Source organism: Entelurus aequoreus, linkage group LG07, assembly GCF_033978785.1.
Source record: "Entelurus aequoreus isolate RoL-2023_Sb linkage group LG07, RoL_Eaeq_v1.1, whole genome shotgun sequence".
NCBI lineage: Eukaryota > Metazoa > Chordata > Actinopteri > Syngnathiformes > Syngnathidae > Entelurus > Entelurus aequoreus.
Window position 1 is genome coordinate 74,451,298 of NC_084737.1, and position 26,015 is coordinate 74,477,312.

Below are 26,015 nucleotides of genomic sequence, written 5' to 3' on the forward strand. Positions count from 1 at the left end.
TTGTGTCAACATTGCAACTTTTTCTCGTTAGATTTCACCTCATTCCACTTTTTTTAAATGTTTTTTGTAATTTTTGCAATACTATCAATTTTGCAATTTTTGCAGAATGTGTGGGGGGCCGGTAAACGATAAGCTGCGGGCCGCAAATGGCCCCTGGGGCCGCACACGGACAAATGTAAGCATGCGGGGGCCATTTTGATATTTTTCATTTTCAAACCTTAACAAAATATATGGATTTTTTTTTTTTAACCTTTAGGGCTCCTGGGGACCATAAAGGGTCTCAGTCATTAAAATTTGTAAAATAAGTCAAATTATTATTATTTTTTATTTAACGCTTACAGTAAATCTCTACATCAACTTCAGGTTGATATAAAGTGAAAAAAAAAAAAAAAAAAGGTTTTATGCCTTTTCTGTCGAAGACAACTTTGTTTTTTATTATAAAACTGAAATATGCAGTATTTAGTAATTAGAGCCCTAAAAGATCAATAATGCAGGACACCATTGATTTTAATTCTTTAATATTTTTGAGTAATCACAGTGAAAAGTTAAATAAAATCCTACTAAATATATTTGGGATCCAAAAGGTCCCCCACTCATAAAGTGGTACATTTTTATTAGTTTTTTTTTTACTTTTAACACTTAAATTACGAGATCAACTTCAGATATATCTGTCGATTTTACGTTTGAACTATTATTTTGTTTGTGTTATGCTCTTTTGTCAAATAAAACTTTGATGGGTTTTTTATGGCAACCACACAATATATGCAATATTTTTTTCCACATAAAACATTTTAAAGTGACATTTTTTTAAGTAATAATTCATTGTAACAGAGATTTTTTGTCTTTTTTTTGTTTTTGAGCAATGGCAAAAAAATTTAAAATAAAGACAAAAGAAAAAAAACCAGCATCTTTGTGTCAACATTGCAACTTTTTCTCGTTAGATTTCACCTCATTCCACTTTTTTTAAAATGTTTTTTGTAATTTTTGCAATACTATCAATTTTGCAATTTTTGCAGAATGTGTGGGGGGCCGGTAAACGATAAGCTGCGGGCCGCAAATGGCCCCTGGGGCCGCACACGGACAAATGTAAGCATGCGGGGGCCATTTTGATATTTTTCATTTTCAAACCTTAACAAAATATATGGATTTTTTTTTTTTAACCTTTAGGGCTCCTGGGGACCATAAAGGGTCTCAGTCATTAAAATTTGTAAAATAAGTCAAATTATTATTATTTTTTATTTAACGCTTACAGTAAATCTCTACATCAACTTCAGGTTGATATAAAGTGAAAAAAAAAAAAAAAAAAGGTTTTATGCCTTTTCTGTCAAAGACAACTTTGTTTTTTATTATAAAACTGAAATATGCAGTATTTAGTAATTAGAGCCCTAAAAGATCAATAATGCAGGACACCATTGATTTTAATTCTTTAATATTTTTGAGTAATCACAGTGAAAAGTTAAATAAAATCCTACTAAATATATTTGGGATCCAAAAGGTCCCCCACTCATAAAGTGGTACATTTTTATTAGTTTTTTTTTTACTTTTAACACTTAAATTACGAGATCAACTTCAGATATATCTGTCGATTTTACGTTTGAACTATTATTTTGTTTGTGTTATGCTCTTTTGTCAAATAAAACTTTGATGGGTTTTTTATGGCAACCACACAATATATGCAATATTTTTTTCCACATAAAACATTTTAAAGTGACATTTTTTTAAGTAATAATTCATTGTAACAGAGATTTTTTGTCTTTTTTTTGTTTTTGAGCAATGGCAAAAAAATTTAAAATAAAGACAAAAGAAAAAAAAACAGCATCTTTGTGTCAACATTGCAACTTTTTCTCGTTAGATTTCACCTCATTCCACTTTTTTTAAAATGTTTTTTGTAATTTTTGCAATACTATCAATTTTGCAATTTTTGCAGAATGTGTGGGGGGCCGGTAAACGATAAGCTGTGGGCCGCAAATGGCCCCTGGGGCCGCACACGGACAAATGTAAGCATGCGGGGGCCATTTTGATATTTTTCATTTTCAAACCTTAACAAAATATATGGATTTTTTTTTTTTAACCTTTAGGGCTCCTGGGGACCATAAAGGGTCTCAGTCATTAAAATTTGTAAAATAAGTCAAATTATTATTATTTTTTATTTAACGCTTACAGTAAATCTCTACATCAACTTCAGGTTGATATAAAGTGAAAAAAAAAAAAAAAAAAAGGTTTTATGCCTTTTCTGTCAAAGACAACTTTGTTTTTTATTATAAAACTGATATATGCAGTATTTAGTCATTAGAGCCCTAAAAGATCAATAATGCAGGACACCATTGATTTTAATTCTTTAATATTTTTGAGTAATCACAGTGAAAAGTTAAATAAAATCCTACTAAATATATTTGGGATCCAAAAGGTCCCCCACTCATAAAGTGGTACATTTTTATTAGTTTTTCTTTTACTTTTAACGCTTAAATTACGAGATCAACTTCAGATATATCTGTCCATTTTACGTTGGAACTATTATTTTGTTTGTTTTATGCTCTTTTGTCGAATAAAACGTTGATGTTTTTATATGGCAACCACACAATATATGCAATATTTTTCCCACATAAAACATTTTCTTTCTTTTCTTTCTTTCTTTTAGTTTATTTCGAACATGAACACATTTACATCATAATACATCACACAATTTCATATCATTTCATTTACATCATGCCCGAAAATATGTATATTTTAAAGTGATATTTTTTAACTAATAATTCATTATAACATAAGATTTTTTTTTTTTAGAAGCAATGGCAAAAAAAAGAAAAATAAACAAAGACAAAAGAAAAAAAAACAGCCTGCATGGCAGCTTTGGGTCAACATTGCAACTTTTTCTTGTTAGATTTCACCTCATTCCACTTTTTTTAAAATGTTTTTTGAAATTTTTGCAATATTATCAATTTTGCAATTTTTGCAGAATGTGTGGCGGGCCGGTAAACAATTAGCTGCGGGCCGCGAATGGCCCCCGGGCCGCACTTTGGACACCCCTGATTTAGCACATCTGAAAAGTGTGTGCAAACTGACACAGTTAAAACACATCGCTGCGAGAAAGGACGGGTTTGCGCTGTGGCTCCTCCTGCTGCAGCTCGTAGGCTTGTCAACATATATGGACTGTAAAAAATTAAAATAGTAGACATATTGTCTCCTCAGCAATATCATTTTATAATTTATAGCTGCTGGGTGACATAAGGGGCTGATTTAAACAAATGCAATTGATACTGGTGTTGGGGTTTTTTTAATGCCGTTTTTTTTCATTTAGAGTATAAATTACTAACACATGTGAAAAAAACGTATTGCAACATGTATTTTCTTGCATCGCTGGTGCAAACTCGCAGTTAATGCCAGCCTCTTCCATGAACTTAATTTCAGTGTGAAAAAAAAAAGAAGGTTTCTATTGTTGATGCACCACAAAAAGTGGTGATCTGCTCCACTTTTAAACTGTATATCACACGAATAGCACACGCAATTTTATAGTTTGCACACACTGTTTAGCACAGGGGTGGGCAATTAATTTTTACCAGGGGCCGCATGAGCAACCCGAACACTGCTGGAGGGCCACATCGACAATATTTCAATAACATTTTGCTCAATATTATTTTTGATATGTACCGTAAGATAAATAATAATAATAATAATAATACTTTCATTTAACCTAACTTAACTTTATACCAAAAGCACTGCTTTGGAAATCATTTGTACCCCTTTCAGAGATCACATTTAGTTGCCCTTAAACATCCTCATGTTGCACAATGAAATGTAAGCATAGGATGAAGTGTGCATTCCTGTAACTTTCTCTAGTAACAGCATTCCATGATTAATATAAATAAATTAACATTAATAATAAATGACAGTAAAATAAGCACACGTATGACTGAGGAGTCATAGTGTAACTTTGTGTGGTGTTTGAATTGTCCGACTTTTTGTGTGGCCATAAACGCACCAGTGGTTTAGTGGTATGCGTGTTGGTGACAGATGACAAGTTGGTTTTGGCCTGGTTTGTACGGCAGAAAATGACTAGTTTTTCGAGATAGAAGTGTTTTACTTGTGTTTTTGGTGTGGGTATAGCCAAATATAAACAGTTTTGCTCAATAAAGTGATCGATATAATTCCTGTCCTCGAAGCATCTCGATAGACGTTACAATAATTGAACGGTGTTCAATTGAACGGTGTTGACGAACACCGTTAGGGCCGCTGGTTGTCACTGTCACTCAAAGTTGCATTGCAATATTACACAGAATAAATTAGTTTAGTTTGTTTAGAATTCAGATGGGATTTGATTTGGTGCGCGGCATATATTTGCTGTGCGCAGAGGACGCTTGAGCAGTGCGCAATTGCACAGGCGCGCACCTTAGAGGGAACGTTGCTTGGCAGTCCATGTCTTGTTGAAAACACGCCATTCGTCATCAACTTTTCTCTTTTTAGCGTCTCGGGTGTAAACCGTGCATCACTTGTCGCTGTGCACCTTCACTCACAGGTTACACACGGACATACGCACATAAATAACACTTTTCAAAATAAAAGCAGCACAGTTGTATTGTGCGCACGACATATATGTTTTTTCAACTTTATTTTGTAATTTGTGATTGAAGCTGTTCACATTCACTCACAATCACGCACACGCATACGTACACATGGAAGTAATACAAATAACGCTTTTCAAAACAAAAGCAGCACCATTGTATTGCACACTCGACATAGATACTTTTTTAAATTTATTTTTTAATTTATGATTGGCCTCACGCGGGCCGGACAGGGACGCACAAAGGGCCGGATGTGGCCCGCGGGCCGCAGAATGCCCAGGTTTGGTTTAGCAAGTGGTATTTAGATCTTAGTAGATCAGGCTCGTTGTGTTTAATACACAAAGCAAATTGAGGGACAGGTTTGCCTCCATTATGCCCTTGTGCTACATTTTTTTTTTAGATTGTTTTACCCGTGATCGTAAACTTTCAGTAAAAGTTCAACCAGAAAAAGGTTGCAAATTCACTTTAGCTAGAGACATACAGTCGTGGTCAAAAGTTGACATACACTTGTAAAGAACATAATGTCATGGCTGTCTTGGGTTTCCAATCATTTCTACAACTCTTATTTTTTTGTGATAGAGTGATTGGAGCACATACTTGTTGGTCACAAAAAAACATTCATGAAGTTTGCTTCTTTTATGAATTTATTATGGGTCTACTGAAAATGTGACCACATTTGCTGGGTCAAAAGTATACATACAGCAATGTTAATATTTGCTTACATGTCCCTTGGCAAGTTTCACTGCAATAAGACACTTTTGGTAGCCATCCACAAGCATCTGCTTGAATTTTTGACCACTCCTCTTGACAAAATTGGTGCAGTTCAGCTAAATTTGTTGTTTTTTTGACATGGACGTTTAAGTCAGAACTATGGGAAGGCCATTCTAAAACCTTAATTCTAGCCTGATTTAGCCATTCCTTGACCACTTTTGACGTGTGTTTAGGGTCACACTGTTGGAACACCCAACTGTGCCCAAGACCCAACCTCCGGGCTGATGACTTTATGTTGTCCTGAATAATTTGGAGGTAATCCTCCTTTTTCATTGTCCCATTTACTCTCTGTAAAGCACCAGTTCCATTGGCAGCAAAACAAGCCCAGAGCATAATACTACCACCACCAAGCTTGACGGTAGGTGTGGTGTTCCTGGGATTAAAGGCCTCGCCTTTTCTCCTCCAAACATATTGCTGGGTATTGTGGACAAACAGCTCAATTTTTGTTTGATCTGACATCACATGGACACAGACAAGACCTTCTGGAGGAAAGTTCTGTGGTCGAATGAAACAAATATTTGATTGAATATATATTGAATATATAAATTGAACAATATTTAGGATGAACAGGTCTTTTGTGTAAATAGTAAAAAGTTTTAGATCTTTGAGTTCAACTCAAGAGAAATGGTAGCAAAAACAAAAGTGTTGCGCTTATATTTTTGTTCAGTACACATTAAAAATGGTTGCACATTTATTGTGACACAAGCCAAATAGCTCAATTTTACAAATTTGTGTGGACGAATAAAAAAACATGTTTTTAAAATATTGTTTGTATGGCTTTAGCCTCAGAAACCCAAGACAGCCATGACATTATGTTCTTTACAAGTGTATGCAAACTTTTGACCACGACTGTATGTGTACGACATCTGTTTTGTTTTTACATGAAATAATGTTTAATGCATTTCTTTATGTTCAATATATATACCGTATTTTTCGGACTATAAGTCGCAGTTTTTTTCATAGTTTGCCCGGGGGTGCGACTTATACTCAGGAGCGACTTATGTGTGAAATTATTAACACATTAGCGTAAAATATCAAATAATATTATTTAGCTCATTCACGTAAGAGACTAGACGTATAAGATTTCATGGGATTTAGCGATTAGGAGTGACAGATTGTTTGGTAATCGTATAGCATATACCAGGGGTCACCAACCTTTTTGAAACCAAGAGCTACTTCTTGGGTACTGATTAATGCGAAGGGCTACCAGTTTGATACACACTTAAATAAATTGCCAGAAATAGCCAATTTGCTCAATTTACCTTTAACTTTATTTTATTATTAATAATGAATGATATTTACACTTAATTGAACGGTTTAAAAGAAGAGAAAATACGAAAAAAATGACAATTAAATTTTGAAACATAGATTATCTTCAATTTCGACTTTTTAAAATTCAAAATTCAACCGAAAAAAAGAAGAGAAAAACTAGCTAATTCTAATCTTTTTGAAAAATTTAAAAAAATAATTTATGGAATAATTTTTCCTGATTAAGATTAATTTTAGAATTTTGATGACATGTTTTAAATAGGTTAAAATCCAATCTACACTTAGTTAGAATATATAACAAATTGGACCAAGTTACATTTCTAACAAAGACAAATCATTATTTCTTCAAGATTTTCCAGAACAAAAATTTTAAAAGAAATTCAAAAGACTTTGAAACAAGATTTAAATTTGGATTCTACAGATTTTCTAGATTTGCCAGAATCATTTTTTTGAATTTTAATCATAATAAGTTTGAAGAAATATTTCACAAATATTCTTTGTCGAAAAAACTGAAGCTAAAATGAATAATTAAATTAAAATTAATGTGTTATTCTTTACAATAAAAAAAATTAATTTACTTGAACATTGATTTAAATTGTCAGGAAAGAAGAGGAAGGAATTTAAAAGGTAAAAAGGTATATGTGTTTAAAAATCCTAAAATCATTTTTAAGGTAGTATTTTTTCTCTAAAATTGTCTTTCTGAAAGTTATAAGAAGCAAAGTAAAAAAATTAATGAATGTATTTAAACAAGTGAAGACCAAGTCTTTAAAATATTTTCTTGGATTTTCAAATTGTATTTGAGTTTTGTCTCTCTTAGAATTAAAAATGTCGAGCAAAGCGAGACCAGCTTGCTAGTAAATAAATACAATTTCAAAAATAGAGGCAGCTCACTGGTAAATGCTGCTATTTGAGCTATTTTTGGAACAGGCCAGCGGGCTACTCATCTGGTCCTTACGGGCTACCTGGTGCCCGCGGGCACCGCGTTGGTGACCCCTGGCATATACGATTACAATCAATACTATTTATTGATTTGTCAAAAGCATTTGACACAGTAGACCACAGTCTGTTAATTCAAGCCCTTCATCACGTTGGATTATCTAAAAATGCAGCTGCTTGGTTCACAGACTATCTCTCCAGCAGAACACAACGTGTACAGGTGGCTGGGACCACCTCTTCATTACTGGACATTACCAAAGGCGTTCCACAAGGCTCAGTGCTGGGGCCCATTTTATTTTCTATCTACATAAATAATCTTTGTAATAGTTTGTCAAATGCAATGTACCATTTTTATGCAGACGACACCATTATTTATTGCTGTTCAACCTCCATCACTCAGGCTTTTGAGTTTTTACAAGCTGCTTTGGATGTCATCCAGGCTCGCTTATTTGATCTTAAATTGGTTTTAAATACAGATAAAAGCAAGGTAATGGTTTTCTCTCATTCAAGGGTGCTACTGGAAAATATTCCAAATATTGTAACATCAAATGGAAACCCTATAGAGCAGGTCTTAAATTACAAGTACTTGGGTTTTACTCTTGATCAGGAGCTTTCATTTAAAGCCCATATTAACAACTTGGTCTCTAAGCTTAGGGTAAAGCTTGGTTTCTTTTTTAGAAATAAAAACTGCTTCTCTCTTAAAGTCAGAAAGAAATTGGTGACAGCAACTATCTTGCCTGTAATTGATTATGGAGACATGCTTTATTTTAGTGCTTCATCTAAATGCCTCCAGTCCTTGCACACTGTTTTTCATTCAGCACTAAGATTTGTTACTGGCTGTCGTAGTCTCACCCACCATTGTCAACTGTATATGAAGTCAGACTTATCTTCATTGAGTGCACGCAGATACACACATTGGCTGACTATCATTTATAAGGCTCTTTTAGGTTTAATACCTCCATACTTGTGTACTCTGTTACAAAGAAAAAGCAGCTCTTACGCGTTACGTTCTAACAATTTGTATGTTTTAACTGTTCCTCATGTACGGACTGAATTTGGCAAAAGAGCTTTTGGCATTGCTGCCCCTATGGCATGGAATGAATTGCAGACGAAACTGAAACTTACAGAACTACTTCCATTTGGAGCCTTCCGTTCTGTCCTGAGGGACAAACAGCGAGAGACGTTTGCACAGTGCCTGTGTTTTTAAAGATGTAAATCTCTGTTGTTTTACACTTCTCTTATGTATTTTAAAATGTATGTCTTAATGTATTTATTTAGAAACTGCTCTGTGACATGTGCTGTTGACCTCTTGGCCAGGTCACCCTTGTGAAAGAGATCTTGATCTCAATGGGTTTTCTTATCTGGTTAAATAAAGGTTCTAAATAAACTAGCATGTTCTATATGTTATAGTTATTTGAATGACTCTTACCATAATATGTTACGTTAACATACCAGGCACGTTCTCAGTTGGTTATTTATGCCTCATATAACGTACACTTATTCAGCCTGTTGTTCGCTATTCTTTAGACATTTTAAATTGCCTTTCAAATGTCTATTCTTGGTGTTGGGTTTTATCAAATACATTTCCCCCAAAAATGCGACTTATACTCCAGTGCGACTTATATGTTTTTTTTCTTTCTTTATTATGCATTTTCGGCCGGTGCGACTTATACTCCGGAGCGACTTATACTCCGAAAAATACGGTACATGAAACTAAATTAAGATTGTTTTTCCACTTTAAGGATTTAAAACTCATAACTGATACAAGGACCTGAAGGTAAATGTATTGTTTTATAAATTAGTCACAATACTGCAGTGAGTCATGGTTTGGAGACATTAAGATGTAAAACATCGCAAGAATTCGGCAGCCAATATTGTTTCTATGACCTGAAATAAAATGGCAGGACAACTTTTCTTTTCATAAATTATTCTAAATCACTACCATCATCCATCCTTCCATTCATTTTCTACCGCTTCTCCCTCTTGGGGTCGCAGGTCTGCTCGAGCCTATCCCAGCTGCATTCGGGCGGAAGGCGACGTACACCCTGGACAAGTCGCCACCTCATCCCAGGGCCAACACAGATAGACAGACAACATTCACACTCACCTTCACACACTAGGGCCAATTTAGTGTTGCCAATCAACCTATCCCCAGGGAACCCACCCAGTCACGGGGAGAACACGCAAACTCCACACAGAAAGACCCCGAGCCCGGGGATCAAACCCAGTGCGTTCGTATTGTGAGGCGCCAGCGCTAACCCCTGTCCACCGTGCTGCTAAATCACTACCAGTTTACTAAAAATAATGCCTAATTGTCAATCAGTTGCTATGGCAAATTATGTGTATACCTTGCGGGGGTTCTGCGTGATGTCATCCATGCTGGTAGACAGCAGGTTATCTTTCATGGCCACATACAGGCGCATGCCGTCTTTGTCGGGCAGAAGGGAGTGCAGGTCTCCCGCCGCCAGGGGCAGCGTTAGCAAGCGGCCATTCTGGATCAGTTCTGTAGAAGAAGAAAGAGTATTAGTTATGAAGCTATAGACCAGGGGTCACCAACGCGGTGCCCGCGGGCACCAGGTAGCCCGTAAGGACCAGATGAGTAGCCCGCCGGCCTGTTCTAAAAATAGCTCAAATAGCAGCACTTACCAGTGAGCTGCCTCTATTTTTTAAATGTTATTTATTTACTAGCAAGCTGGTCTCGCTTTGCCCGACATATTTAATTCTAAGAGAGACAAAACTCGAATAGAATTTGAAAATCCAAGAAAATATTTTAAAGACTTGGTCTTCACTTGTTTAAATAAATTCATTGTTTTTTTTACTTTGCTTCTCATAACTTTCAGAAAGACAATTTTAGAGAAAAAACACAACCTTAAAAATGATTTTAGGATTTTTAAACACATTAAATTCCTTCCTCTTCTTTCCTGACAATTTAAATCAATGTTCAAGTAAATTTATTTGTTTTTATTGTAAAGAATAACAAATACATTTTAATTTAATTCTTCATTTTAGCTTCTGTTTTTTTCGACAAAGAATATTTGTGAAATATTTCTTCAAACTTATGATTAAAATTCAAAAAAAATATTCTGGCAAATCTAGAAAATCTGTAGAATCAAATTTAAATCCTATTTCAAGGTCTTTTGAATTTCTTTTAAAATGTTTGTTCTGGAAAATCTAGAAGAAATAATGATTTGTCTTTGTTGGAAATATAGCTTGGTCCAATTTGTTATATATTCTAACAAAGTGCAGATTGGATTTTAACCTATTTAAAACATGTCATCAAAATTTTAAAATTAATCTTAATCAGGAAAAATTACTAATGATGTTCCATAAATTCTTTTTTTGAAGTTTTTCTCTTCTTTTTTTCGGTTGAATTTTGAATTTTAAAGAGTCGAAATTGAAGATAAACTATGTTTCAAAATTTAATTGTCATTTTTTTCGGGTTTTCTTCTCTTTTAAACCGTTCGATTAAGTGTAAATATCATTAAATATTAATAATAACATAGAGTTAAAGGTAAATTGAGCAAATTGGCTATTTCTGGCAATTTATTTAAGTGTGTATCAAACTGGTAGCCCTTCGCATTAATCACTACCCAAGAAGTAGCTCTTGCTTTCAAAAAGGTTGGTGACCCCTGATATAGACTGTCAAGTCAATCCGTCTTATGGACTCAAACTTAAAGGGATGTCATATATTTGTCACAATAAATATATAGTACATGTTCATGTTGGCGCTGTAAGGCAAAGCACTATATTGACCCAAACAAATGCCAAAACAGTATTCAGTGCATCGCCACACAGCTGTTTTCTTTCCTTCTTTGATTCTTGCACCATGCCAACTATGAGAATTATGGCACTAGAGTTCAGCTGTTAGCAGAGCGAGGACAGGAGTGGCCAACTCATATGTCTTGTGTTAACTTTTCATATACAGTATATCCATTGTTTTTGTTTGCGGATGACTCGGCCCTGCTGGTATCCGGCAAGGACAAGTCACAGGTGGAGAAAATCCTCAGTGCTGAGCTCTGTAGAATTTGCACCTGGCTCGCTGACAACAAGCTATCCATACACTTGGGTAAAACGGAATCCATCCTATTTGGGTCCCACATCAACCTTAAGAAAGTCAATGACTTCACTATACACGTGGGTGACATTGTTATCACCAGGAAAGATGAGGTCAACTACCTAGGTTCCATTCTAGAGGCTAATCTTTCCTGTGATAAAATGGCAACCAAGGTAATCAAAAAGGTCAACCAACGAACGAGATTTCTCTATAGAATCTCCTCTCTGGTCAACAAAAGCACCTTGAAGATTCTAGCGGTAACTCTCGATCACCTTGAGACCTCCAATATCGGGAGGTGGGGGGTGAGGGGCTTGGTCGGGGGTGGGGGTTTGGGGGCGTGGTTATTTACAGCTAGAATTCACCAACTCGAGTATTTCATATATATTTCATATATATATATGTATGAAATACTTGACTTTCAGTGAATTCTAGCTATATATATATATATATATATATATATATATATATATATATATATATATATATACCTATATATATATATATATATATATATTTTTTTTTTTATTATTATTTTTTTTTTATTTTATTTTTTTTTATTTACATAAAAGAAATACTTGAATTTCAGTGTTCCGGTGGCTATCCATTAGATGGCAGTATTGTCCTGTTTAACTTCTCCGTTCATGATGAGTATATCATTTCGGCCACCGTGTTCAATGGAGAAGTCTGTTCTACATATTTACAGGCAACATACACCTTCCCCTTCAAACTGTCCTGGATGAACTGAAATTCTTGTTTCCATTTGTTTGAATTCGTTAGGCAAGCTGTTTATATTGTGGGAAAGCGGACGTGAGAACAGGCTGTCCCCACTGAGTCTCAGGTCCGCATTGAGCTGGAGGGGGCGTGGCCTCCAGCTCCGGCTGAATACCGGGAGTTTGTCGGGAGAAAATCTCTGCCGGGAGGTTGTCGGGAGAGGCGCTGAATGCCGGGATTCTCCCGCTAAAAACGGGAGGGTTGGCAAGTATGCTCTCGTTCAACCCTTTTTCGATTACGCATGCACCTCCTGGTACCCTAGCACCTCCAAATCCCTCAAATCTAGACTCCAAACATCCCAGAACAAGCTAGTCAGATTACTTCTAGACCTCCACCCCAGATCGCACCTCACTCCTACCCACTTCTCCAAAGTGGGCTGGCTCAGGGTGGAGGACAGAGTAAAACAACTTGCACTGAGCCTAGTCTATAAAATCCGCTACACCTCCCTGATACCGAAGTACATGTCAAACTACTTCCTTAACGTAAATGACCGCCATAACCACAACACCAGGGGGAGCTCCACTAATCACGTTAAACCCAGATTCCAAACTAACAAAGGTCTTAACTCATTCTCTTTCTATGCCACATCAATGTAGAATGCACTCCCAACAGGTGTAAAAGAAAGGGCATCTCTATCCTCCTTCAAAACCGCACTAAAAGAACACCTCCAGGCAACTACAACCCTTGACTAACACCCTCCCTTCCACATAATACCTCTTCGGATTGTAAATAATCAAATGTAAACAATCAAACAATCAAATGTAGACATTTTTTCTTATACTTTCTGATCTCTCTCTCTATGTCCACTACTTGCTGTACATATCCTACCAAGTCAGTCCTACACTGTTTCAATATCCATTTCTCTGATGATGCAATTGTTGATGCTGATTGTTGATGACTGAAGTGTTGATACCAACCAAACCTAACCCCCCCCCCCTCCATATCCCACACCCCGGATTGTAAATAATGTAAATAATTCAATGTATATACTCTGATGATTATCTTGTGTGATGACTGTATTATGATGTTAGTATATATTTGATAGTATATATCTGTATCATGAATCAATTTAAGTGGACCCCGACTTAAACAAGTTGAAAAACTTATTCAGGTGTTACCATTTAGTGGTCAATTGTACGGAATATGTACTTCACTGTGCAACCTACTAATGAAAGTTTCAATCAATTCTATCAAAAAACTTGAAACTTGAAATCAGCATGCAAAACAACAGCACATACATGCTTGATAATGGCACCAGGCCCTGGCAGATCCTCACAGCACCTGTCACATAATTACTAACAGCAAGTTCTGGAGAACAGCTTTGTGCAAAATGTTATATAGGGTTTGCAAGCATGCGATAAGATGGATAGATTCATAACAGACATGAAAAAATTACTACAGAGGAACAATTTTCCTTCTGGATCAATAACGTTTGTTTAAGTCTAAGTCTTAGAAGAGGAACAAATGCAAGAGATTGACAGTGATGGAGAGGTGGGATGTATCAGATGGGAAATATTGATCTAATCATCTGAGGACGAAATTAGGTGGAACCCAAGGAACAAAAAAACCAAAATCAATATCAGATATAAAACGCAATCATTGATTTTAGACACATAGTGAAAGTACATTTCAGAATTCAGAGGTTCTCTTCTTGAATGTCCCACCACATAGACAACATAGGTGTATTTGTAGATGGAGACCCTTAGGGCAAAGGCAGGGCATACAGGGGGGATTAAATATTGATCCAAAAATATCACAGGTTTATTCCAGAAGGACAAAATGTCTAGGCTGCAAAAAAGGTCAAACTGTGTCAATTTGGATAAGCATCCCAAGTTTTTTTCAGATACCAACCCCCTGTCAATGTGGGGATTTTGTTACCAACCCTCATGTATTAAAACTTGAACATCTGAATCTGCAATTAAAGGCCTACTGAAAGCCACTACTAGCGACCACGCAGTCTGATAGTTTATATATCAATGATGAAATCTGAACATTGCAACACATGCCAATACGGCCGGGTTGACTTATAAAGTGCAATTTTAAAATTCCCGCTAAACTTCCGGTTGAAAATGTCTATGTATGATGACGTATGCGCGTGACGTCAATGGTTGAAACGGGAAGTATGCGGACACATTTAATCCTATACAAAAAAACTCTTGTTTCCATCTCAAAATTCCACAGTATTCTGGACATCTGTGTTGGTGAATCTTTTGCAATTTGTTTAATGAACAATGGAGACTGCAAAGAAGAAAGTTGTAGGTGGGATCGGTGTATTAGCGGCGGACTACAGCAACACAACCAGGAGGACAGAGATGGATAGCAGACGCGCTAGCCGGCGAACTCACCTTAACTTCCTCCGTCTCGCCGACCACATCTGTGATCGGGTGAAGTCCTTCGTCGCACCGTCGATTGCTGGAACGCAGGTGAGCACGGGTGTTGATGAGCATATGAGGGCTGGCTGGCTAATGTTTTTAGCATAGCTCTGTGAGGTCCGGTTGCTAAGTTAGCTTCAATGGCATCGTTAGCAACAGCATTGTTAAGCTTCGCCAGGCTGGAAAGCATTAACCGTGTAGTTACATGTCCATGGTTTAATAGTATTGTTTATTTCCTATCTATCCTTCCAGTCAGGGGTTTATTTATTTTGTTTCTATATGCAGTTAAGCACGATGCTATCACGTTAGCTCTGTAGCTAAAGTGTTTCGCCGATGTATTGTCGTGGAGATAAAAGTCACTGTGAATGACCATTTCGCGTTCTCGACTCTCATTTTCAAGAGGATATAGTATCCGAGGTGGTTTAAAATACAAATCCGTGATCCACAATAGAAAAAGGAGAGAGTGTGGAATCCAATGAGCCAGCTTGTACCTAAGTTACGGTCAGAGCGAAAAAAGATATGTCCTGCACTGCATTCTAGTCCTTCACTCTTAACGTTCCTCATCCACGAATCTTTCATCCTCGCTCAAATTAATGGGGTAATCGTCACTTTCTCGTTACGAATCGCTCTAGCTGCATTGAGAACAATGGGGAAATGTGAGGAGACTTTCAACTCTTGACGTCACGCTACTTCCGGTACAGGCAAGGCTTTTTTTTTTATCAGTGACCAAAAGTTGCAACTTTATCGTCGATGTTCTCTACTAAATCCTTTCAGCAAAAATATGGCAATATCGCGAAATGATCAAGTATGACACATAGAATGGATCCCCTTTTAAATTTAAAAAAAAATAATTTCAGTAGGCCTTTAATAGACCCATTCACATTGGATTGGAACAATTCAGAAACAAAGCAAAATCAAACAACATCCAATAACCAGTGTTAGTTGCAAGCACTACCCACACTATTTTTAACGCAAACATTTTATCACACTTTATTTATTCATTTACATTTGTATGATAGTTGAGAATGGACCACATTTATTTGTATGAAAGTGTCATGACGGCAAACAGTCTGACCCTATAACATATCAATGAAAAAACATTTTTTACTCAAATGGAAACAAATTAGAGGTTGACCTTAGAACAGGGGTGGGCAATTAATTTTTACCGGGGGCCGCATGAGCTACCCGAGCACTGCTGGAGGGCCACATCGACAATATTTCAATTAAATTTTGCTCAATATTATTTTTGATATATACCATAAGATAAATAATAATAATAATTAATAATAATAGTAATACTTCAACATAGTGTGTGTAACAGCATTCCATGACTAATATATATAAATTAACATTAATAATAAATGACAGTAAAATAAGCACACGTATGACTGAGGAGTCATAGTGTAACTTTGTGTGGTGTTTGAGTTGTCCGACTTTTTGTGTGGCCTTAAACGCACCAGTGGTTTAGTGCTATGCGTGTTGGTGACAGATGACAAGTTGGTTTTGGCCTGGTTTGTACGGCAGAAAATGACTAGTTTTTCGAGATAGAATTGTTTTACTCATGTTTTTGGTGTGGTTATGTCCGAATATAAACAGTTTTGTTCAATAAAGTGATCGATATAATTCCTGTCCTCGAAGCATCTCGATAGACGTTACAATAATTGAACGGTGTTCAATTGAACGGTGTTGACGAACACCGTTAGGGCCGCTTGTTGTCACTGTCACTCTAAGTTGCATTGCAAAATTCCATAGAATAAATATGTTTATTTTGTTTAGAATTCAGATGGGATTTGATTTGGTGCGCGGCATATATTTGCTGCGCGCAGCGGACGCTTGAGCAGTGCGCAATTGCGCAGGCACGCACCTTAGGTGAGGGGACGTTGCTTTGCAGTTCATGTCTTGTTGAAAACACGGCATTCCTCATCAACTTGTCTCTTTTTGGCGTCTGGGGTGTAAACCGTGCATCACTTGTCGCTGCATGTGCACCTTCACTCGCAGGTTACACACGCCCATAAATAATACTTTTCAAAATAAAAGCAGCACAGTTGTATTGCGCGCAGGACATAGATGTTTTTTCAACTTTATTTTGTAATTGCAGTTGTTCACATTCGCTCACAATCACGCATACGTCCACACGGAAGTAATACAAATAACGATTTTCAAAACAAAAGCAGCACCGTTGTATTGCACACTCGACATAGATACTTTTTCAAATTTATTTTGTAATTTATAATTGGCCTCACGCGGGCCGGACAGGGACGCACAAAGGGCCGGATGCGGCCCGCGGGCCGCAGAATGCCCAGGTCTGCCTTAGAACATAAATGTTTTTTCTCTAATTTCGATAAATAAACAAAACTAATTATAGCAAAAACAAACTCCTTAGAGAGGTTTTGGTGCAGGATAAGTAACATCTTACATTCATCATTCTTGTGAATGAGCCATACTGTTTGCTCCACATGAACTATTGTGGTAGAATAAACCCACAATCTGAGCAGTAATAAATATAATGGCCATTTCTTTCATTGTCACAGTTGACTTACATTTCCCCCCCCCCCCACAAGTGTTATCGTTATCAAAACAAAAAGTGAAGCTCAAGTTAATTCACAAAGCCTTAAAATTGTTGTTGTTGCCTGGTTCCTTGCCAAATCCATCACAGTGTCTAACGTGGCGGAAGAACAGCCTTTCACATCTCTGTCCAATTAAGCGGCCACAAGCTGTGAGCCCGTGTGGGTTTTGTTTACTGTTCCTAGCTGGGATGTAATTTTGTCACTCACAGGAGAAATAATCGGAATCTGCGGGAGTCGAACATTTCCTTTTGGACCTTCTGTGATTGAACCAAGCGTGGGAATCGGTCTTTGTCTTTCGTGGTTAAATTAAATCCCCCTCCAAAAAAGTGCGCACCTCTTTTGGTGATCGTGCTCATAAATGTTAGTGAAATGCACTCGCACACGGGTCAAAAGGAGGTGGGCACACGGCGGGGAGAGAAGATGAGAAAAAAGGCAAGAGGAAAGTGCCGGCCAGATGAAAATGGTCTGATGGTTATAGGCAGTTACGAGACAAGAATGGGTAGATGTCAAAACATGACACGGTGATGGACAGATGAGGGCGAGGGGGATAGAGAGGACGGGGTGGGGAGAAAGCAATCCTGATGAAAGAAATGATGAAATAGTGACAGATGACAATGAGCTGGGTGGAAAGGAATGGGAGATGACAGGGGGTGATTGTGGAGGAGATAGCAGAGAGCAGAATGATGGGCATGGAAGTGGATTGAGGAGGAAAGGGGGACCATGTGGGTGAAGCCAAAGACTAACTGAGCGGATATTGTGGAATAATAGAGCAGGAAAATGATGCATAGATTGGTGAATTGTATGGGAGGGGGAGAGGGATGACAAAGCCTGATAAAGAAATGAAACAACATAAAAATGAAGGTGGGAGAAAAGATTAACAGGATGACAGGATGATTGGATGGATGACAGGTGAGGCGACAAAAGTGATACAAAAAAACTGGAAAAGTGAACAATGGGAGGGAATCTGACCAAACATCACAAAGAAGGAAATTAAGATTTTCAAAATAGAAAGAAACAAAAATGACTTTTACAAGTCAATTTAAGTCACTTTTATTTCTATGATGCCAATTAACAACATCGGCACAAGACAGACCAATAGATCCCACTTGTTATTGGGATTTGTTATATATTGTATATATTATTAGAAAATATAATATAATAATATCATATATCAGTACCAGTATGTACTATATACTGGATATATATTATGTAAATATTACATATGTGTACAGCTCCACTAATGGACATTGGAGTGTTACTTTCAAAGGCAAAATTAAAGTATTGCTAGAAACATAATTGTATATGGGACTTTATTGTATTATATGTATAGTACATGTTCCAAAAAGAAAAAAAAAGCATAAAACACCACCAGAATTAGAGATATTACAAGTCAAAGTGATGAAGCTTAGTGTTACGCTCATGATTTGGTGTAACTAAACATTACCCTATAACAGGGGTCACCAACGCGGTGCCCGCGGGCACCAGGTCGCCCGTAAGGACCAGATGAGTAGCCCGCCGGCCTGTTCTAAAAATAGCTCAAATAGCAGCACTTACCAGTGAGCTGCCTCTATTTTTTAAATTGTATTTATTTACTAGCAAGCTGGTCTCGCTTTGCCCGACATTTTTAATTCTAAGAGAGACAAAACTCAAATAGAATTTTAAAATCCAAGAAATTATTTTAAAGACTTGGTCTTCACTTGTTTAAATAAATTCATTAATTTTTTTATATTGCTTCTTATAACTTTCAGAAAGACAATTTTAGAGAAAAAATACAACCTTAACATGATTTTAGGATTTTTAAACACATATACCTTTTTACCTTTTAAATTCCTTCCTCTTCTTTCCTGACAATTTAAATCAATGTTCAAGTAAATTTATTTTTTTTATTGTAAAGAATAATAAATACATTTTAATTTAATTATTCATTTTAGCTTCTGTTTTTTCAACGAAGAATATTTGTGAAATATTTCTTCAAAGTTATTATGATTAAAATTCAAAAAAATTATTCTGGCAAATCTAGAAATCTGTAGAATCAAATTTAAATCTTATTTCAAAGTATTTTGAATTTCTTTAAAAAATTTTGTTCTGGAAAATCTAGAAGAAATAATGATTTGTCTTTGTTAGAAATATAGCTTGGTCCAATTTGTTATATTTTCTAACAAAGTGTAAATTGGATTTTAACATATTTAAAACAGGTCATCAAAATTCTAAAATTAATCTTAATCAGGAAAAATTACTAATGATGTTCCATAAATTATTTTTTAAATTTTTTCTCTTCTTTTTTTCGGTTGAATTTTAAAGAGTCGAAATTGAAGATAAACTATGTTTCAAAATTTAATTGTCATTTTTTTTCGTGTTTTCTCCTCTTTTAAACCGTTCAATTAGTGTAAATATCATTAATTATTAATAATAACATAGAGTTAAAGGTAAATTGAGCAAATTGGCTATTTCTGGCAATTTATTTAAGTGTGTATCAAACTGGTAGCCCTTCGCATTAATCAGTACCCAAGAAGTAGCTCTTGGTTTCAAAAAGGTTGGTGACCCCTGCCCTATAAGATGAAGGCAATTGCATTTTATTGATATTTGAAATGTATTCAATGTTTATAAATGAATATTTAAATATACTAAATGTAAAAAAAAAGGGAATAAATATTCAAAATAAGATCATTAAATAAAATCTAGTTTGGTTACGCCATCATGAGCGCAACACAAGGTTGTAAAAGTGTCAACTACAATTCTAAATAAGATGTCAAAAGTAAATTGAAATCAAATACACACAGCTTAAAGATTGATCAATACCTATTTAAATTTAGTAATACATAAATATGATGATTTATCCAAATATAAAAGAAATATACCTGAACAGAACGCTCATGATGGTTACACCAAAAAGTAACGCTAAGAATCGCGTTTTTCCAAGTTTTTGGGGCATTTTTATGCTATTTACAAGCATCTCCTTTTTATTATCGTTGATTTTAAATGGTCAAAATAATGCATATTATATATGCATGCCCTAGTAAACAAAACAAAAAGTCATATTTATTTTGATTGTTACATTTTGAAGTACCGTAATTTCCGGACTATAAGCCGCACCAGCTAAATTTAGGGGAAAATACAGATTGCTCCATATATAAGCCGCACCCGACTATAAGCCGCAGGGTTTTGATGTGTAATTAGCGTAGTATATAGGGGTTCCTGCTACCACGGAGGGGATTGTCGGGACAGAGATGACTGTTTGGGAACGCAAAGCGTCCCATTTATTAACAATAAATCTTTCAATCATTCAATCAAACTTTCACATCTTTGACATGGCGAACAGAATTCGTGCAGAGTACAAATAATACAACGGTGCAAAGTAATACAAAGGGCTCGCCTGTACGTTATCAAAATAACCAGCCTACCCGTATATGAAAAGTCAGTCTTTAATCATTGTGTCATCGTCTTCCTCCTGCGAAAAACCACCGAAATCCTCTTCGTCGGTGTCGGAGAAGAACAGGCCGTAAATAAGCCGCACCCTTGTATAAGCCGCAGGGACCAGAACGAGGGGGAAAAGTAGCGGCTTATAGTCCGGAAATTACGGTACATTTGTGCAGGTGGGTGCGAATGTACCCCATTACCAGAGCTGTACACTTTTATGTTGTATTTATATTGCTACTACGGTACATTTTTAGTCTACTTTATACCTGCATTATCCTTTCCATCCTTTGTAACTGAGCTACTGTGTAGAGCAATTTCCCTTGTGGATCAATAAAGTTTGTCTAAGTCTAAATCTAAGAACCAAGCTTCTCATAGATTAACTCAACTGTTTTTTTAATTTATTTAGACAATTATAAATCTGCTTTTGCAAAAAGCACCCTAACACTAATGATGAAGTAAACAACAAGTCAACATGAACAAACCATTTTTTCATAGAAATTAGCCTTTTGCTAAAAGCGATGTGTCGACGATGTATATCAATGTTGGCTCGCAGTAGTAATGGAAGTACATGGTGGATCAGGACTTGATGAGTTGGTGGACTTATTGACGGGTTGTTGACATAAACAGGGTAGTACACCTCACAAATTAAAAAAAATCCTGGAACAGCACACATATAGTTTCCGCTTTATATAAACTGACGTGAAGAATAGATGGGGGGATATTATAATGGGTCCTTCTCAATCATGCGTAACACTTCCACAAAGTCTCATAGAAACGTACAAGGATGTTTTCAAACTAGCATTCTCCTACCTCACTCCCATTCAATATCCAATACAATAACAAGCTAACAAAGATGACAGTACATTTGGAGAGATAAAGAGAGAGAAAAACAAGATAGCAGATGGTTTACTTGGGCTCAGTGGGGGAAAACAGGCAGGGTACTCGAGCAAATGGTCAGAGAGGTAAATCGTTCGGGTTCATGCTGTTCTCAGATTCATTACGCCCTGTGGGTGAATCAGCAGCATGATAAAGAAGTCCTGGTTCCGTGAATGTTGTTTTTGTTCAGGTTTTAGACATTTAAACAAGCTGAAGATGTGTAATGTTTCCGTATTCATAGGTGTGTCTGTCACACTTCTGAATTCTGACCTTAAAGGCCTACTGAAAGCCACTACTACCGACCGCGCAGTCTGATAGTTTATATATCAATGATGAAATCTTAACATTGCAACACATGCCAATACGGCCGGGTTAACTTATAAAGTACAATTTTAAATTTCCCGCTAAACTTCCGGTTGAAAACGTCTATATATGATGACGTATGCGCGTGACGTCACTAGATAAACGGAAGTATTGGTACCCCATTGAATCCAATACAAAAAAACTCTGTTTTCATCTCAAAATTCCACAGTATTCTGGACATCTGTGTTGGTGAATCTTTTGCAATTTGTTTAATGAACAATGAAGACTGCAAATAGGAAAGTTGTAGGTGGGATCGGTGTATTAGCGGCTGGCTGTAGCAACACAACCAGGAGGACTTACTTGGATAGCAGACGCGCTAGCCGACACTAGCCGCCAACCGCACGGATGTTCGGGTGAAGTCCTTCGTCCTTCCGTCGATCGCTGGAACGCAGGTGAGCACGGGTGTTGATGAGCAGATGAGGGCTGGCTGGCGTAGGTGGAGCGCTAATGTTTTTATCATAGCTCTGTGAGGTCCGGTTGCTAAGTTAGCTTCAATGGCGTCGTTAGCAACAGCATTGTTAAGCTTTGCCAGGCTGGGAATTATTAACCGTGTAGTTACATGTCCATGGTTTAATAGTATTGTTGATCTTCTGTCTATCCTTCCAGTCAGGGATTTATTTATTTTGTTTCTATCTGCATTTGAGCCCGATGCTATCACGTTAGCTCAGTAGCTAAAGAGCTTCGCCGATGTATTGTCGTGGAGATAAAAGTCACTGTGAATGTCCATTTCGCGTTCTCGACTCTCATTTTCAAGAGGATATAGTATCCGAGGTGGTTTAAAATACAAATCCGTGATCCACAATAGAAAAAGGAGAAAGTGTGGAATCCAATGAACCCTTGTACCTAAGTTACGGTCAGAGCGAAAAAAGATACGTCCTGCACTGCCTCTCTAGTCTTTCACTCTCACTTTCCTCATCCACAAATCTTTCATCCTCGCTCAAATTAATGGGGTAATCGTCGCTTTCTCGGTCCGAATCTCTCTCGCTCCATTGAAAACAATGGTAGAATGTGAAGAGTGCTTCCTCTTTTTATCAGCGACCAAAAGTTGCGACCTTTATCGTCGTTGTTCTCTACTAAATCCTTTCATCAAAAATATGGCAATATCGCAAAATGATCAAGTATGACACATAGAATGGATCTGCTATCCCCGTTTAAATAAAAACATTTCATTTCAGTAGGCCTTTAATGAACATATTATTCATTGAGAAAAATCTTCTTTTTTAGAAAGCAAAGTAGGTCTTTTTTAATCACTATTCTGACTAACCAACAAACTGTGATGAAAACATAAAGTATTAAATCACCATCTCGTAATGGAAAGGGATTCCCACCCAACATATTATGCTCAAGCAGACCTTCTCCATAAGAGACTGTTTGTTATAGCAGGAAATAAACACAGGTGGAATATTTATAACTGCTTCGCTCACTTTTGGGTATAATAAGTAAGCAAGCCAAAAACATGTCACTGAGTCAGCATGTTTAAAACTTAAACCTAAAACGGCATTCAGCTTGAAGACATTCTTCTTTATGGTAAACAACTTTGGTTATGCAGGCCAATCCCTTAAGTTTGGTGGTACTTTCAGAAGTTACGAGTTCAGACTAAAGGTTTTGTTATTCACTGCCACCACTGTTTTCAAGGGCTGCGATAACCCAAGTACTGCTTCACATTTCCATTTGAAGGCGTATCACCTATGAGAGCCAGCCTCTTGACAGGGAACCAAAGCGGATGTGCATACACAAGCATCCAGTAAGTCATCTGAATTACAGTGTGCGTGCCACAAGAGCAGTATGACCTTGCTTTATTCGATATAAAAGCTTGGCTTGATCGAACCTGAAACCACCACTGCAGTGGAAACATCAGCAACATCACAAGAAGATCCTAATGGGTGAGATCATAAGTGCATTGTGGCAAGTCAAGCGATGCTATGAGCAGCTGAGAATGGCAAGGTTCACCAATCAATGTATTTTCATATAGTGGAATGCAGTCAAAAGCATGAGGTCATACAAATCAGTTTAATCCAAAATCTTCTAAGAAAAATATGCCACTGATTAGCCGTAACAACTGGACAAAGATGACTGAATATGTGTAAGGTTTTCTTTTCCGACATATTCCTGAATTTTGACCAGAATGTACATGCATCGTTAACTAAGGCAGGGGTGTCCAAACTTTTTCCACTGAGGGCCGCACACGGAAAAATTAAAGCCTGCGGGGGCCATTTTGATAGTTTTCATTTTCAAATCATAACAAAATATATGGATTTTGGGTTTTTTTTACCTTTAGGGCTTCTAGTGACCATAAAGGGTCTAAGTCAGGGGTCACCAACCTTTTTGAAACCAAGAGCTACTACTTGGGTACTGATTAATGCGAAGGGCTACCAGTTTGATACACACTTAAATAAATTGCCAGAAATAGCCAATTTGCTCAATTTACCTTTAACTTTATGTTATTATTAATAATTAATGATATTTACACTTAATTGAACGGTTTAAAAGAGGAGAAAACACGAAAAAAATGACAATTAAATTTTGAAACATAGTTTATCTTCAATTTCGACTCTTTAAAATTCAAAATTCAACCGAAAAAAAGAAGAGAAAAACTAGCTAATTCGAATCTTTTGGAAAAAATTTAAAAAATAATTTATGGAACATCATTAGTAATTTTTCCTGATTAAGATTAATTTTAGAATTTTGATGACATGTTTTAAATAGGTTAAAATCCAATCTACACTTTGTTAGAATATATAACAAATTGGACCAAGCTATATTTCTAACAAAGACAAATCATTATTTCTTCTAGATTTTCCAGAACAAAAATTTTAAAAGAAATTCAAAAGACTTTGAAATAAGATTTAAATTTGATTCTACAGATTTTCTAGATTTGCCAGAATATTTTTTTTGAATTTTAATCATAATAAGTTTGAAGAAATATTTCACAAATATTCTTCGTCGAAAAAACAGAAGCTAAAATGAAGAATTAAATTAAAATATATTTAATATTCTTTACAATAAAAAAAATTAATTTACTTGAACATTGATTTAAATTGTCAGGAAAGAAGAGGAAGGAATTTAAAAGGTAAAAAGGTATATGTGTTTAAAAATCATAAAATCATTTTTAAGGTTGTAATTTTTCTCTAAAATTGTCTTTCTGAAAGTTATAAGAAGCAAAGTAAAAAAATTAATGAATTTATTTAAACAAGTGAAGACCAAGTCTTTAAAATATTTTCTTGGATTTTCAAATTCTATTTGAGTTTTTTCTCTCTTAGAATTAAAAATGTCGGGCAAAGCGAGACCAGCTTGCTAGTAAATAAATACAATTAAAAAAATAGAGGCAGCTCACTGGTAAGTGCTGCTATTTGAGCTATTTTTAGAACAGGCCGGCAGGCTACTCATCTGGTCCTTACGGGCTACCTGGTGCCTGCGGGCACCGCGTTGGTGACCCCTGGTCTAAGTCATTAAAATGTTAAAAACAAGTCAAATAATTTTTTTAATTTTTTTATTTAACGCTTACAGTAAATCTCTACAGTATATCAACTTTAGGTTGATATAAAATTTAAAAAACCAAAAAGGTTTTATGCCTTTTCTGTCAAGACAACTTTGTTTTTTATAATAAAACTGAAATATGCAGTATTTCCCCCACTGCCCAAAACACTCAGAAAGCAATGTTTGATGTGAAGTAATTAGAGCCTTAAAAACATCAATAATGCAAGACACCATTGATATTAATTCATTGTTATTTTTGAGCAATCACAGTAAAAAGATAAATAAAATCCCATTAAATATATTTGGGATCCAAAAGGTGCCCCACTCAAAGTGATACATTTGTATTAGTTTTTTTTTTACTTTCAACACTTAAGTTACTAGATCAACTTAAGATATATCTGTCAATTTTATGTTTGAACTATTATTTTGTTTGTTTTATGCTCTCTTGTCAAAGAAAACAATGTTTTTGTATGGCAACCACACAATATATGCAATATTTTCCACATAAAACATTTTATTCGAATCCCTGGGAACGAATCCCGTCCCACAGGAAATGCCCTGTGGGATGGCAATGTTATGCTCA

General features: G+C 36.1%; 1 protein-coding gene across 5 annotated transcripts in view; it reads right to left on the reverse strand.

Moving 5' to 3' along the window:
- Positions 1-26,015, reverse strand: part of sema3h (sema domain, immunoglobulin domain (Ig), short basic domain, secreted, (semaphorin) 3H) — a 223,171-nt gene that overhangs the window by 126,935 nt on the left and 70,221 nt on the right. For all 5 annotated transcript variants that reach the window (XM_062054464.1, XM_062054463.1, XM_062054460.1 and 2 more), the window contains one exon: positions 9,884-10,038. In XM_062054464.1, the coding sequence (XP_061910448.1) occupies positions 9,884-9,958 (75 nt within the window). In that variant the 5' untranslated portion in view covers positions 9,959-10,038. The remainder of the gene's footprint in view (positions 1-9,883; positions 10,039-26,015) is intronic.